The sequence below is a fragment of the Melospiza melodia genome, chromosome 1 (assembly GCF_035770615.1).
Source record: "Melospiza melodia melodia isolate bMelMel2 chromosome 1, bMelMel2.pri, whole genome shotgun sequence".
Lineage (NCBI taxonomy): Eukaryota > Metazoa > Chordata > Aves > Passeriformes > Passerellidae > Melospiza > Melospiza melodia.
In genome coordinates this window covers 99,784,717-99,798,737 of record NC_086194.1, presented here as the reverse complement: position 1 = coordinate 99,798,737, position 14,021 = coordinate 99,784,717, and the positions used below count along the sequence as shown (strand labels likewise).

Genomic DNA, 14,021 nt, shown 5'->3' with positions numbered 1-14,021 from the left:
ACAAACGCACACAAACACATGCACAAACACACAAACACACGCAGACGCTTTGCATTCTTAGAGCACTTCCTTCTACACGGGCCGTCTGGCAGCGGGAAAACAACTCTTATTTCCACCGTATTTTCTGTGAACGAGAACTTATGGTTGCCTTCCACCTTCGGGCGAGGGGCGCCGGATCACTTTCCCTGTTTCCATTCCCCGGGCGGTGGCTGCGGGCTGAGGGCCCGGCGGTGCCGCCCTTTCCGGGGGCGGGGCAAGGCCGGTGCCGGTTCCGGCGGGGCGGGAGCGGCGGCGGGGCCGACAGGAGCCGGGCGGGCACCCGGGCAGTGCTGGGGCTGGGCTCGGCGCTGCCGCTGCCCGCCGTGCCCGGAGCCCCGCCGGCATGAGCGGCGAGCGGCGGCGGCCGGGCCGAGCCCCGCGCCCTCCCCTCGGGCCGGGCACGGCGGCGGCCGCCGGGGCTCGGCGGGACGTGCCGGCTTCGCGGTGCCGGGCGGGACGGAGCGCGGCGGAAAGGTGAGGCCTCCCCGGGCTGCGCACGGGTGGAGCGGGGACGGGAGAAATCGGGACCTGGAATGCGACTGTGCTTCCAAAGCAGCGCGGGCAGCGGTGTCTGGGGAGGGGATTCTGCCCCTCTGGAGCGCTCTGGTGGGACCCCAGCTGCAGTCTGCACCCAGCTCCAGGGTGCCAGCACGGGAAGGACAGGGAACTGTAGGAACGAGTCCCCAGGAGGGCCACGAAGTTGGTTAGGGAGGATGGAGTTCCTCTGCTATGAGGAAATGCTGAGACAGTTGGGGCTGTTCAGACTGGGAAAAAGAAGGGTTTGGAGTGATCTAATTGTGGCCTTCCAGTACCTGAAGGGAGCCTCCAAGAAAAATGAGGAGGAACTTTTTACCAGGGCAGGTAGTGACAGGATAAGGGGGAAGGAGTCCAGCTGAAAAAGACGACGTTTGGATTAGATATTAGGAAGAAAATCTGTACTGTGGGAGTGGTGAGGCGCTGGAACAAGGTTGCCGGAGAAGTTGTGAATTCCCATCCTGGGAAGTGTTCAGGCCAGGCTGGATGGGGCTTTGAGCAGCTTGGTCCTGTGCAAGGTGTCCGTGCCCACAGCAGGGGACTTGGGACCCCACTGGGACCTTTCAAGTCCCTTTCAGCCCCCTCTGTGTTTCTGTGAGCTCTGGTGCTGAGCTCTGTGCTGTGGGACAGCCTGGTGCGTGTCAGGGCTCAGGTGCCAAGGGCTGTAATGCCAGTAAGCAAAGGTATTTTTAAGGTAGGAGCCTTTAACATAGATGCAGAAATGTGTAGTGCAGTTTTAAGGTTTATAGAGTGGATATTGAGTTTGTGAGCTCTGAGATGACCAGCGTGGGTAACCACTAATTGTCTAGAACAATAATGTGACAACTGCCAAGCAACCCAAAACTTTTAGGCAGGATTATGTGTCAACTTAAGGTAAATATCCCTGAAAATTTACTATATGGGCACATCCTAAACTTTTGGGGAGCTTGATAGAATGGATTGTAGACATCCTGTCTTCATACCTTGATCATATTGGAAGACGCAAATATTGGAAATTTTTGTACTTAGCAATGATCCTGGTGGAGTGGATGTTTCACAGAGCACCAGATGAGTTTGTAAAAACTGTTTTCTTGCAAGACTGAAACTTCTTTCTTTAAAATTTCTGTTAATCCTTGCGGTTTGGGGTGATAATGCACCCCAAGGATAGCAGGTGTTTAGTAGGACACTGTGCAGGTTGTGTCTGAGGAACTGGTACAGCTTAGCCTTCATAAGGAAGGATGGTCATGAGAGTGAGTTAGACATTAGCTTGGGTGCTGTCTTATTTTACCAATCTGTTTTGGATTTTATTCCTGGTTTTGAATAATTTATGTATCCTCTGAATTCTCAAAATATAATGTAACTCTTAAAATATTGTAGTTTTCCTGAAACATATGCTTTTGTTCTGGGAGAGAAACTTCATGTATTTTTTCATTCTTCAAAGCCAGGATAATCTTCAAAGATGGGTGACAGAACCAACTGGCCTTTCTGCAGGTGCAGAAGAGAAAATAGAGAGTGTTCCCACACAGCTGATGAAGCATAAAAATGAAGTTGGTGTTGCTTCTGAGGAACTTGGCTCAGCAAATGCACCTGCAGACCAGACAGAGCAAACTACGTCAGAAATAAGACAAGACTGTGTATACAGAAGTAGTGGGAGACCTGAGAAGACAGATATGATTAAATCTCTTGTGATGGATCAGGATGCATCCAGAAACTGTGAGCTTTATCTCCCTGGGTCTGGTAATCGTTCAGCAGTGGAGTCATTTGAGGAGAGGTAAGGATTAATTTTTAAAAATATATTAACAGTTTTCCTATAGAAAGGGAGGATATTTTCGGTTTATGAAGGTAAATTTATGATTTTTTTCCTTGGTATCTTTGGTTCAGGAAAATCCCATTAAGTAGTTCAATAATTTAAGTATTTCCATGAAACTTCTTGCACTATTTTTTTCTTTTGTGTATGCATGTTTTCATTTAATCATTCTTTTCCACTCTTACTTTATTTTCAGTATATTTTTCAAATATTTATCTGAACATTAATGGGGAAAGGCTTTAGTTCCCACAGATTTACTCAACAATTGCTATGCTACTACAGTGTTACGACACACTTTCATCTCTGGAATGAGGGTGCCTGTGCAGATGGATTGCACCTCTTGCCTACCTGGGTTTCAAAACAACTCTCTTGAAATGCAGTACCTTGTTTACTCTGGATGTTCATCTGTCATGTTCTCAGTCTGTGGCTGCCTCTGTTTTGTTAGGTCCCAGAAAAAAGGTGGTTTCATAATATCTGCAGAAGGGACATGACACTGCTTCCTTTACACCAAACTTCCTCTTTCTTGAGTAATCTCACTGCCTTGGTCAGTTGAGCACTTTTCTGCATCTTGTGCTGAATTTATTCAAGGCTGTATGGCAAAAGAGCAATTTCCCTGTCCTGACACAATTTCCCTCCCCATGGGATCCCTTGTAGCAGCAGGTTTCTTCATGCTCAGAGGGGGAGGTTGGTGCTTTAAATTTTAGATACTGGGCTTATACAGAAGATAAGCTAGGGATTGCTGCTGTCACATACCAGGCTGTGTGTTTTTTTTAATAATGTTTTCAAGGTTATTAAGTATTCTTTCAAGTCTTCACAAACTTTAATGGACTTCAAACTCTGCTGAGAAGTTAGACTTTGTCCAGCGTCATAGTGTGGCATGAATATGGACTTGAAACAAATATTTCTATGATGTTTCTTCTCACCAGATAATACTGTGTTTGATACCTACTAAATCTACTGTTTCTCTTTTGATTAATGATTATTTAGTGTTGTTAAAAATGAGATTTCTTGCAGCTACTTGAGCACTTGAGTAAAAACTAAACAAGTTTTGTATGACAGCCCAGTAGATGAGTTTCCTGGTATTAACCTACATTGCTTTTAATACTAAAGATTTTTTGTTCTCAAGGGAGATATACACAGATGGTTTGAGTAAGCTGGTTTGGACATAAAGAAAAGAAAGGACAGACCACTAAATGATGGCTCTGTATTTCTAAGTTTAATGAAAGTAATCCAGTTACCATCTGGCTACATTAAACTCTTTCTCACAGTCTTCCTAATTGCTTGTCCTCTCTTAGTGATGTAAGATGTGCCTTGATTTCTTCTCAATCTTTTGGAGGCAGGCTGAGATTTGGAGCGTTCTTGAGGAGTAGATTAGAAGCTACTAATAGTAGTGGGCAGTAAGCAATAACCTTGCAGCCTTTTTCTGTTTATGTACTTTCTTTGAAAAACAGACTTCTAATGTAAACCTCTTTTTGTGCTATGCCTAAATGATACTAATATGGCTGGTAACACTTTTTTTTTTTTAAGTATTTTAATTATGAAGCTGTGATTATTTTTTAGAAGTTTACTTGCTAGATGTAATTATATGACAAATGCCTCTCAGGAGTGGAATGTGAAATTTGCAGTCAGTTTTTTGGACATTGCATGCACCTTCATTTTCAGCAGTAATGTTCCCATCCAAGCTACAGCTTCTGGTCTATGCACTATTCTTGCAGGGCATCATTTCCCCTCTCATGCTCATAACGTGACTTCAGAATGTTGTATGTATGCTCAGATGCAGGTTCTTGACAGTGTACCTTGGCCAGAAAGCCCACATTATTTGAGGAAGAAATGTTTCTCTGGATTTCAGCTAGCCTGTAAGCTGCAGTTTGGATCATGGTGGAAATTCTCCTTAGACTTAGTAACATTCAAACTAAATGCAGGTAGCTGGCCACTTTTCATTGTATTCTGTCATGTGTTCTGCTCAGCATGCGGCAGGTTGGTCAGTCCCAGTGGTGTGTAGATACAAAGCCCTCTTAGGCAGTGTTTCCTTAGCTGCATTATTCATATGTGCAGCAAATAGACATGTTGTCTTCTTTATTTTGCAGATTTAAACTCTAAAATGTAGAAATAATGTAGAAGGAACTGTAGTACTCATTCAACCACAGAAGAGAAATTCAGGCAATGATTTATTACCAGCCTGGTGACGGATACTGGAAGGGAGCTGTTAAGAGGGTTTTCAAAACTTGTCTCTATTTTTGAGAGCTAATGTTGGTTCTATGAAAATGGGTATGATGGAAAGCAAATTGAGTTGAAAAAAAGGTAGAAAGACTTAAATACTTTCCTGAGTTGTAAAAAGGGGAAGAGGTTGAAAAAGAGAGGAGGATTTGTGCTGATACTTGAGGTATGTGTTGATTTTTATTGCAGTGAGGAGGACATGTACCGTGATGAAGAAGAAATAGAGAGAGAGAAGATACTACTTAGTGAAACAAACTCATCAGGTACAATCAAACTTTGTGTGAAGTTTCAAATACAGTATTGCATCTCACTGTAGCACTGATGTGTGATGTCCTAATACTCTTTCTTCCAGGGACTTCTATGCACAGATGTCTGTGTTCAATAGCTGTTACTTATGGCTGAGTACATTGTACAGTTTGATTCAAAAAAAGACCAATTCTCTGGAAAGTTAATTGCTCTTAATATATCATTCCCTTTGTTTCTGTAGTTACTTTATGAGTGAATGTGAATTCTTTGGAAAGCAGTCACATAGTCTCTGTTATGAGTGTTGTGCTTGAAAATTACTCAGTCATAGTCATCATAGCAGCATCTGTTGCTGGCCTGCCTTGATACCCTCAGTACTACCTGCTTTTGGGATGAAGGCTGCTGGGATTCCAAGGCAAAACTGCATCTCTTCTTTCTGGTATTGTTACTGCCTTCCTGAGAAAGATCTCTCCTCTTTCTCCCTTATAGTCTAGCTGCTATAAGAAGAAGAGAAACTTGTCAATATTTTTCTGCTTGGTAAGAAAATGAAGAGTACTTGAGTAATTTCTCCTCTTGGCCAATTAATTTTTGCAGAAGAGAGGAGCAGAGTGTTCCTTGTCTTGTTGAACTACATCATAGCTTCACGTGTAATTTTCAGAACAAGCTGATTTTATCCGCTCCCACAGCAGTAATTACTTAGTAGCTACAGGTTGTGCTGCCAGTTTCATTTGGCACTGAAGTTAATTTAAAGTGACAGTGTATTTAGAAATTTGATGTGCTTTCTACCTTCTTCTGTTTTATAATGTTCCCTTGCATGTAACATGTTGCATGTTCTGTTTTGACAGAATATAAATTAAGTGTTTCACCTGAAATGGACATCATGGAGTATTGCATGAAGGAATGGAGAGGAAATACACCAGCAGCAAAAAGGATGAGAAAGGTAGCAGCTCTGGTTTTGCTGAATTTTATTAGGTTCTTGGTTTTTGTCTGCTATGTAATTTTTTCTGCAGTCAGTCTTTTAAGACAGGAAATACAGTAGCAGTGTTTTACATTGAGAGGTCTTACGAGTGGTTTACAACTGGCAGATGCTTTTATTGGTGCTCATTGCAAATGTGTTTTTAGCAAAGCTACTTGCTGATAATTTAGGGTTTTGATGAATACTGTCCTTTGTTATTGTTTTCAGTTGAAGTTTTATGTTTTGTTTATGGACATAAATTGCTGATTTTGTGGACTGTTGAAGTGCACAGCAGATTACCAAATTTTTGAGTGGAAGGCAGGTAACGGAAAGTGGTGAATTGTATGGGTTTTTAAAATTTTTTCCTGAGATTTTTACCAGTTTTTGAACTAATTTTTTAATAATAATCTTGACCTAGAATGGTAGAAAATAAAGTTGTTTTGTTGCTTGAGAAATGTAGTGCTATGTCTGAGTAAACATAAAGATACCTACTATGTCTCACAGCAATCTCTCCAGGGAGTCAAAAACTCCCCATGCCTCCCTGGAGAGATTGCTGTGAGACATATGGACACACAGGACATGGGCCCTTGCCAGGGCAGCTGAGCTGCAGAAGTGCATTTCAGCATCGAGGCTTCTGCCACCACTGAGTGTGGGAACAGCAGGGAGGGAACAAATGTGCTGAGGCAAGTGTCAGGATATTTCAGTGTAAACACAAACTTGCCCTGAGGCAGAAACAAACTACATGTGCCATGTTTAGGTAAGTGGCACCAAATAGTGCTCAAATTTCTTTTAAGCATCATGTGTAGTCTTGTGTGTGTAGGATGGATATTTTCTGGAAATCCAGATGAGTTAGCTGCCCATATTTCAATGATGTTTATGTCATAAAGCAAATACCTCAAACAGTTGTCTATTAGATTTCTTCAGTTTCTTGTTGTTTTTCAGCAGAACTAATTTTTTTTCCAGAGTATAATTTGTGACACAAAAACATTTGAACTTCCAAAAGGGGCGGTGCGTCAAGCTTTTTTTTTAAGTAGCATTGGTATTTGGATGATACTATTCCAATACCTCTTATGTTAACAGTGTGTGACCTTAAAATGTTTTATGAATGATTTCATGTTCTTTGGATTTTGTGTTTTTATAGGGATATGAAGCAGTTGCCCAGAAGTTTGCATCTATAAGGAGAATACGAGGTGATAACTATTGTGCTTTCAGAGCAACTCTTTTCCAGATATTAAGCCAAGCTACCCAGTTACCAAGGTGGCTGCAGAGTGAGGATTTTACTATGGTATGTGTCAACTGATGTGACAATAGACTAATATTGGGTCTAACTTATTATGATCTCATTTCTCTGTTATATAATGTATATGCTCACTTGTCAATATCCCCTGAACTGAGAAGTTGTAATGTTCAAGATTATTGTTTGTGCACAGTCATTCTTTCAACTTGGAATTGAGTCCAGGTGCCCTTGGTTTCCAGTTTATAAAGGATATAAATGATACTGCAGTGCTTACTGGAATGTCACTGTCACTTGTCTGTCCTAATCTTGCTCTCTTGGTTTCTTCTTACTGCCTATAATGTGGCAGAAAGAGATTTTCCACAAGACAGCTTGCAATAACAAAAAATACAAACAATTTATTCTAACATTTGCAAAACCCCCAGCTTTTCAAAATTATAATATCTATTCTTGTGTGCCATATATGGTTTCTCTAGAAAGTGGAGTAACAAATTGGATGCTGTAGACTTTGCCGAATGTGTGTAATTACCTGTGTCTTAAATGTTGTTTAAAATAAGCATAAGAGCAATTGCAACCTGACACAAGGAACAGTTTTTGCGGAGCACTGATGTATGAGAAGGGCAAGGTATTCCCCTACAAGCAGAAGAAGAATATTCCAGAAATATTCTTGTGTCAACAAAGTCTATTTGAAGATATTAGTGAACATGGAAAAAACATGTGAGAAGCTGCCTATTCAGAAGTGAGCCACTTGAGAAGAGCAAGGTTCCAGTTGTCAGGGTGCTGCTGGGAATGGAAATGGTGAATTTCTGATGCAGGCCCTGTGTGTAGGGTAGCAGTCCAAGTAGAATCACACTGCCCTTACTACCTTTTTGCATCACTTTAGAGGACCACTGAAAAGTTCTCATTCTGGCCACTCTAATTTTTAAGTAAACATTTTGTCATTATATTTTTTTGTAATTACTGATGAAAATAGTTCTGTGAGGTGTTTTTGCAGCAAGTACATTGCAAAATGGTTTCCTGTTTTGTAAAAAACACATTCTTTCAGCTCTCAACCATTTCCATGTTATCAGACTAAAGAATATAGTTTCCCAATGATCCTTTAAAGAGCAAACTTTTTAAAAATTGTGTACTTTGAAGTTTTTAATGATGTTCATTTTTTTTTTTTTTGCTACTGATTCATAGAGGAAAATGTCATATGATAATTAGCATTTTTTTAAAAAGGGTGTATACCTACAAAACAAACTAAAATGATAAATTGTTATTCATCATAGCAGAAGGCACATAAGAGAAATGTGTATACTGGCAGCTGGCAGTACAAATAAAACAGGGTTTTTTTTTTTGTTTTTTTTTTTCTTGTTTTTAATTTAAAATGGTGATTACATGCACATTTGTAGTTGTAGAAGTTACTGGCATATAATTTTGGATTGTTTCATTCTATGTGCACAGGATGCCAGGCTGGGTGGGAGAAGATCTGTGCCTCTCTGACACAGACTTGGTTGCCACTAAGGAGAACGCATTACTAGTTTGGAGTCCTAATAAAGTGAAAATGGGCTGGTGGTGGCTGATGGCATAAGTGCTGCTCTAGCCAAGTATTTACTCCATTGTAAGACCCAAGTTGCTCTTACAGTTTTAGCAGTAAAATGGGTTAGTAGATGAAGGTACAAAACTGGTCGTGCAACTGCTAGAGTGTCCTTCAAGGGAGGTGTAAAAGCTCTGAACTGAGCAGGTGTAGCACTTGAGCAGTAAAAGAGGCAGTTCTGAGGCTAAAACATGATCTGATGCATCAGCAAATTCCCAAGTTGTTTGCTTCTTTAATAAAAAACCTGTTCTAGAGTGTTTGGATCATGCTCCTTGAAAAGGAAACAGATTTTTTTTGGTGTGTTCTGGACAAAGTAGTTTGTGTGTGGTCTGCCAAGACTTCAGGATGATCTGATGAATGTAATTTTCTCTTCTGTTAGTTCAGGAACACTTTCAAACAAAGTCACTGTCATCTATCTGCTGTTGGAGGAGTGTTTTAATTTAAAAAAAGCAAAAACCTCAAAACAAAATAAATAAAAAAAAAAACAAACAAAAGACAAGGCATGAGTAACTTGGTGGGTAATTTTTTCAATGCTTATGTGTTAGATCTGGAAATAGTAATAGACTGCAGTATTCTTACTGTTACCCAGCAAATATTATAAATAGCCACTTGTGCTTGGTTGTGGTGATCTTACTATGATATCTGTTCAGAAGGCTATTTGAGGTATTGTTTTAAGGTGAAAACTGTTAATAAAAATAAAATATGCAGGTTGGTGGCATTTCCTCTCCAGACTTTTAGCTTAAGCTGCCTTTTCTTCTCTCAACTTCCAGCTTCCTGAAAACTTGCTGAGCAAGTATGACTGGATCAAGCAGTGGCAGCTCAGACAGAAACCTGGCAAGAGGATGGGAGAAATAAGGGATGAAATAAAAGAGTATTTAATACTTCTAAGGCAAAAGGTTGGAAAAGTATTTGTATATTCTTTGGTCACTTGCAAATAAGAAAAGTGAAAAAGATTTTTGAATGTGGAGAATTTAATATAAGGATGCTTTCATTAGTGAAAGTCCCTATTCTGTATGTGTACTGCAAAAAAGTCAAGTGAAGAATGTCTGTTCAGATATGGGAGAGGCATCTGGTCTTTTACTACTTGCAGTAGCCTGATGCTGGAATTAATTTGCTAGCAGCTCTGCAGAAAACTATTAATTAGACAGGTTTCAGTGAAAAAATTAATATAACAGAGTAGCTTTCTGCCTCTATAATTTCTTGTATTTATTTGAAGGAATGATGTAAACTGCAGACAAATCTTTTGCTATCTGGACGAGATTAAGGAAAGAAAAACACAACAACTCTGAAGTAATTTCAAAGGAGTAGTTTTTGTTCCTTTTTTATACATTTATTTCAGGTCATAGGAACATGATTGTCCCTTAAAAGTTCATACTGTATTACCTAGCCCCATGCTTTCTCCCTCTTGGAAGTCTGGAACCTATTAAAAAACTTCAGTTGTTCCTGTCTTACTGTGAATGCAAATTCTCTTCATGAAGGCTTTTAAGAGTATTTGGAATACTGCATTCAGCAGTTTGAGGGTTGGAATGTAAAAAATATGAAGTATATAGGCTTTATGGCACAGGAAGCAAAAAGGTTATTTATTACCTTAATGTGTATTGTCCCACAACAGTATTTGTTCTGCCACCTTGCAGCAATTTGTAGCATCCCTTCCTTTTGCTTTGCTTATGGATCAATTTAAGCAAAATCAGACTAAGTCACCCTGACCTTGTTTGGGGTACAGTTGTGGAAATATTCTTGATTGTTTTTCAAAAGGCACAAAGCCCTTCATAAGTTAAATTCTGAGTGCCTGTCGGAGCATCTGACAACTCACAAGTGACTTTTTGCAGCTCTGGCATGGTGATGGCTGTTGGTTTGTGTTGTGTCTAATGGTTTGTTGGTTTTTTTTTAGTGGAAGAATATAAGTGAAATAAAGGGTCCTCTTGAGAAACAAGAAGCTTGTGATAAATTGTTTAAGAATGAAGAGGAGGAGTACAGTCTTTATGAAGCGCTGAAATTTTTGATGCTTAACACTGCCATTGAATTATACAATGCTGATAAAAGTGGAAAGAGAGTGCCTGTCTTCTCCTGGCTCCTGTTTGCACGGGATACATCCAGCAACCCTTGTCAGTTAATGCAGAATCACTTGAATCATATAGGTCACAGCGGAGGCCTTGAACAAGTAAGGAGAGGTTGTTCTTTAAAGTGTTATTTTCCTGTTTTGGAATTTTCAGTTTCAAGGGGTTTAAGAAATGTTTGAGGTTTTGTTGGGCTGACTGAAGCATCTGGTCTTTTGTTGGGAAGAATATGTTAGAACTGCTTGCTTATAATGAGAGTCTGTAAAGGCCCTCCTTTGAAACACCACTTTTGTCTGGGGGCTGGCAGGTAGCATTCTTTGGAAACAGGGTTTGCTATTAATAGAACACTTGTATAGATCTCTTTAGTTTTTTGCTTTTTAAAAAATACCACAATAAAAACTAATACTCAAATTATGAAGACCAAGTGTAGCACATACACAGGTGAATTCTGATAAGCTAATGGAAGTTACTGTTTTATACAGGGCATAAATGGTGCACATATTACAAAAAATAGGAGTTGAATAGACTGAAAGGTTTTGGAAACATCCATTAAAAAATCCCATTGAATTCATTACAAGTGGGACACTGCAATGAAGTTCACAACTTAATTGTAGATACTAGAAACATGGAAGTATTATGTTTTGGTTTTGTTTCTTATCTTAAAAATCTGACAACTGCAGTATAGATAAGACAGTTTGCTGTTTCTATGAAAATAGGTGATTAATTGGTGACTTTTTTGCTGCTTAGTTTATGTTAAGAAGGTATGTTGCCAGTTTTTTGTGCTGACTATATTTGTTTTTTTCAGTAAGATTCATTGTAAATTGTTATGTAGAACAGGATATGCTTGTCACTGTAGTAGATGAAGTAGAAGCTTTTCACAGCTTTTTCTGAATTTCTTCTCCTGTCAATGTGCTAAGGGCTTTCCATTTACTTTCATTTGGTTGGAAAGTTCAAAGTACCCTGTAAGAGTGAAAGGATCATTGTCTGAAACCTGCTCTTGTCTGGTTTTAAGTGACTTAACAGGATGAACACTGATGCAAAAGCATGTCTTTCCTACCTGCTTACAGCAATAGGACACTGTGTAAAGCAGTTTTCCTTTAGGGTGATTTTACTACTGTGCCATTGTGGATTTGAGGACTTTGTTGTTAAATGCATGGTGTCATAGAGGGGGATGATGGAGATGAGAGAACGAATGAGAGATGCTCATGTATACGCCTTCTCACTTCACAATTTTTGTCTTTGAAAAATTACATCTGATGGGTATTAGTTTATTATTTTTATGAGGAAAGTCTTTCAGGAGGCATGTTGAATTTTACACCAATATTTGCTGTTTCCAATGCAGGTGGAGATGTTTCTCCTTGCTTATGCCCTGCAGTACACCATCCAAGTGTACCGCCTCTATAAGCACAGCACTGATGAGTTCATCACACTTTACCCCAATGACCCGGAGGAGGACTGGCCTGTGGTGACTCTCATAACAGAAGATGACAGACACTATAATATTCCAGTCAGAATGTGCCAAGAGACAATGCTGTGAACAGGTGATTGTTTGGCAGACAAACTTGTGCTGCTTCTGGAGGTTTCCCATGCTACTTTGAAACAGGACAATGACAAAATCCATGTGATTAAATCAACAACTTGAAATCTGTGTTTTGGAAGTTGACATCTGAAATAAAGTGTCAAATAGGTACTATCTTAAATAGTAAAGGTTTTGCAAGCACGGTTTTCTTTTCCATCAAAAAGAAATGGAAGCTTCTGCAGTCCTTTTTTCTTGAAGGACTTACTCTGAATAGAATTGCCAAAATGATAGATTTATCCATTTTATTTCTTTCATGAGGCTCTGTGGTAAGACATGAGCTAACTTTTTGCTCCCCAAAATAATGACAATTGAAATTTCTGGGAAAGTAAGGTGGCAGTGTCTTGACAGATCTTTGTAATAGTGCTTAGAAGCCATTTATACAAAATTGGGTCTCAGGAAGTAATACAATTCTTTTGCAGTTGGAATTTAATGCCTGCCATGGTTTATGCTATAAGAGAGATGTTACTTAAGTTTTCTAATGCTTTGGGTTGTTTTTTCCTACATAAGTGTCTCTTATTTAGGTGTCTGTTACACTGAAAACGCTCTTCCCCTTTCAACCCATGGAGAGGAACATGGCAAATGTGATAAGGGAGTATAAAAGTTGTTTGATAGTTGGTCACAAAGTCAAAGAGTACAGAGAATTCCCACTTCAGTTATGACAGGTGATAGAAGGGAGCCACATGTCTGTTCACTTCCATGTCTGTTCGTGTTATTGTTCCTGTACTGTTAATCCTCTCAGGCGGCTGCTCTAGAGAACATGAGGATTTTAATTTGTCCAGGAAGTTCAGTAGATGGAAATAAACTTTTGGTGCAGCTTATTCCTCCCAAGAGTGGAGATATCAGAGGTTCTGTTTCTGCTTAGTTATTCATTATGCTTTAAAAGTGAAAGAATACAGAATGTATCAGATGCTGGGAGTGCTGACAAATCTTTAAAAATAATTAAATAATAAAGCATTCAGCTTTTAGGTTCAAGTAGAAGTATGTCCTACAGATGACTTTTGGAACAAGAGAGTGAAAGCTGATTTAACCAAAATGCTGGTCATACGCACGTCACTTAGAATGCCTTCATTTGTAAATGGGGTAAGGTTATAAAAACTTCTCATATGAATATTTTGGACAAAGTGACGTGCAAAATTCTTCTGTTCTAATTGAAATTAATTTGTTAACTATTATTGTGGAAGGTAATATACACAATGAAAATGTTTTCTAAAAGTTCTGTTCTAAGAAAAGTTCTAGAATGTGTTTTAAACACATTAATGAGGCCTATCATGTACTCTGTTATATATGTCATGTTTTCATTGCCTTCTAAATCCATTTGTTTGTTACTGAAAATTTCTGGGAGCTACAAGGGAATAAAAAACTTAAATTCTTCTGGCAGCATTTTGTTTCTTGTTTTATGGCCTATACTTTAAATTTTTAATGTTTCAATTTTTGTAATCCACGTTGCAGTTAGTTTGTTCATGAAAGGTGTGAAGTATAGTAACCTGTGTAAAAGTAATTATTGGCTGCTTGCACACAGGCAGCAAAACCAAGTAATTCCCTGAATTGATGTTATCCAAGAAAAGCTGAAGAGGAGGAAAAATAAATTAACTTTTGCAACTCATAACTCTGACAGAAAAGCTGTAGTTATGAGTTAATTAGCTGAAATTTTTGAATTGTGATATATATTCTTGAGATTTAACACCTCTTTGAAAAGATATTGTCACATCTGTAGAGTAGTGGTTATGAATGCATAACAAAAACCTCGAAAGCAGAGGCTTTTTAGGGCCTGAGTTTGTAGCCATTATTAGGGCTGGAA

The 14,021-nt window shown here is 39.2% G+C and overlaps 1 protein-coding gene across 3 annotated transcripts; it reads left to right on the top strand.

Annotated features, from left to right (window-relative positions):
- Positions 1-382: 382 nt before the first annotated feature.
- On the top strand, positions 383-13,600 carry OTULIN (OTU deubiquitinase with linear linkage specificity). 3 transcript variants are annotated; one of them, XM_063162625.1, is made up of 8 exons: positions 383-513; positions 1,994-2,323; positions 4,766-4,839; positions 5,665-5,759; positions 6,916-7,059; positions 9,358-9,483; positions 10,479-10,748; positions 11,987-13,600. In XM_063162625.1, exons 1-8 carry the CDS (start codon positions 383-385, stop codon positions 12,179-12,181), a joined length of 1,365 nt encoding a protein of 454 aa, XP_063018695.1. In that variant the 3' UTR covers positions 12,182-13,600. The 3 variants fall into 3 exon arrangements, with proteins under 3 accessions (XP_063018695.1, XP_063018705.1, XP_063018714.1); XM_063162635.1 differs by having other exon boundaries at positions 468-513; positions 1,998-2,323; XM_063162644.1 differs by lacking the exon at positions 383-513 and adding an exon at positions 634-645 and having other exon boundaries at positions 1,998-2,323.
- Positions 13,601-14,021: the final 421 nt, after the last annotated feature.

Bases quoted from the DNA above. Each gene is read 5' to 3' on its own strand.
- OTULIN (XM_063162625.1), top strand. From the start codon at position 383: ATGAGCGGCGAGCGGCGGCGGCCGGGCCGAGCCCCGCGCCCTCCCCTC. The intron at 514-1,993 runs GTGAGGCCTCCC...CATTCTTCAAAG, and splicing joins GGACGGAGCGCGGCGGAAAG to CCAGGATAATCTTCAAAGAT. The intron at 9,484-10,478 runs GTTGGAAAAGTA...GTTTTTTTTTAG, and splicing joins TAATACTTCTAAGGCAAAAG to TGGAAGAATATAAGTGAAAT.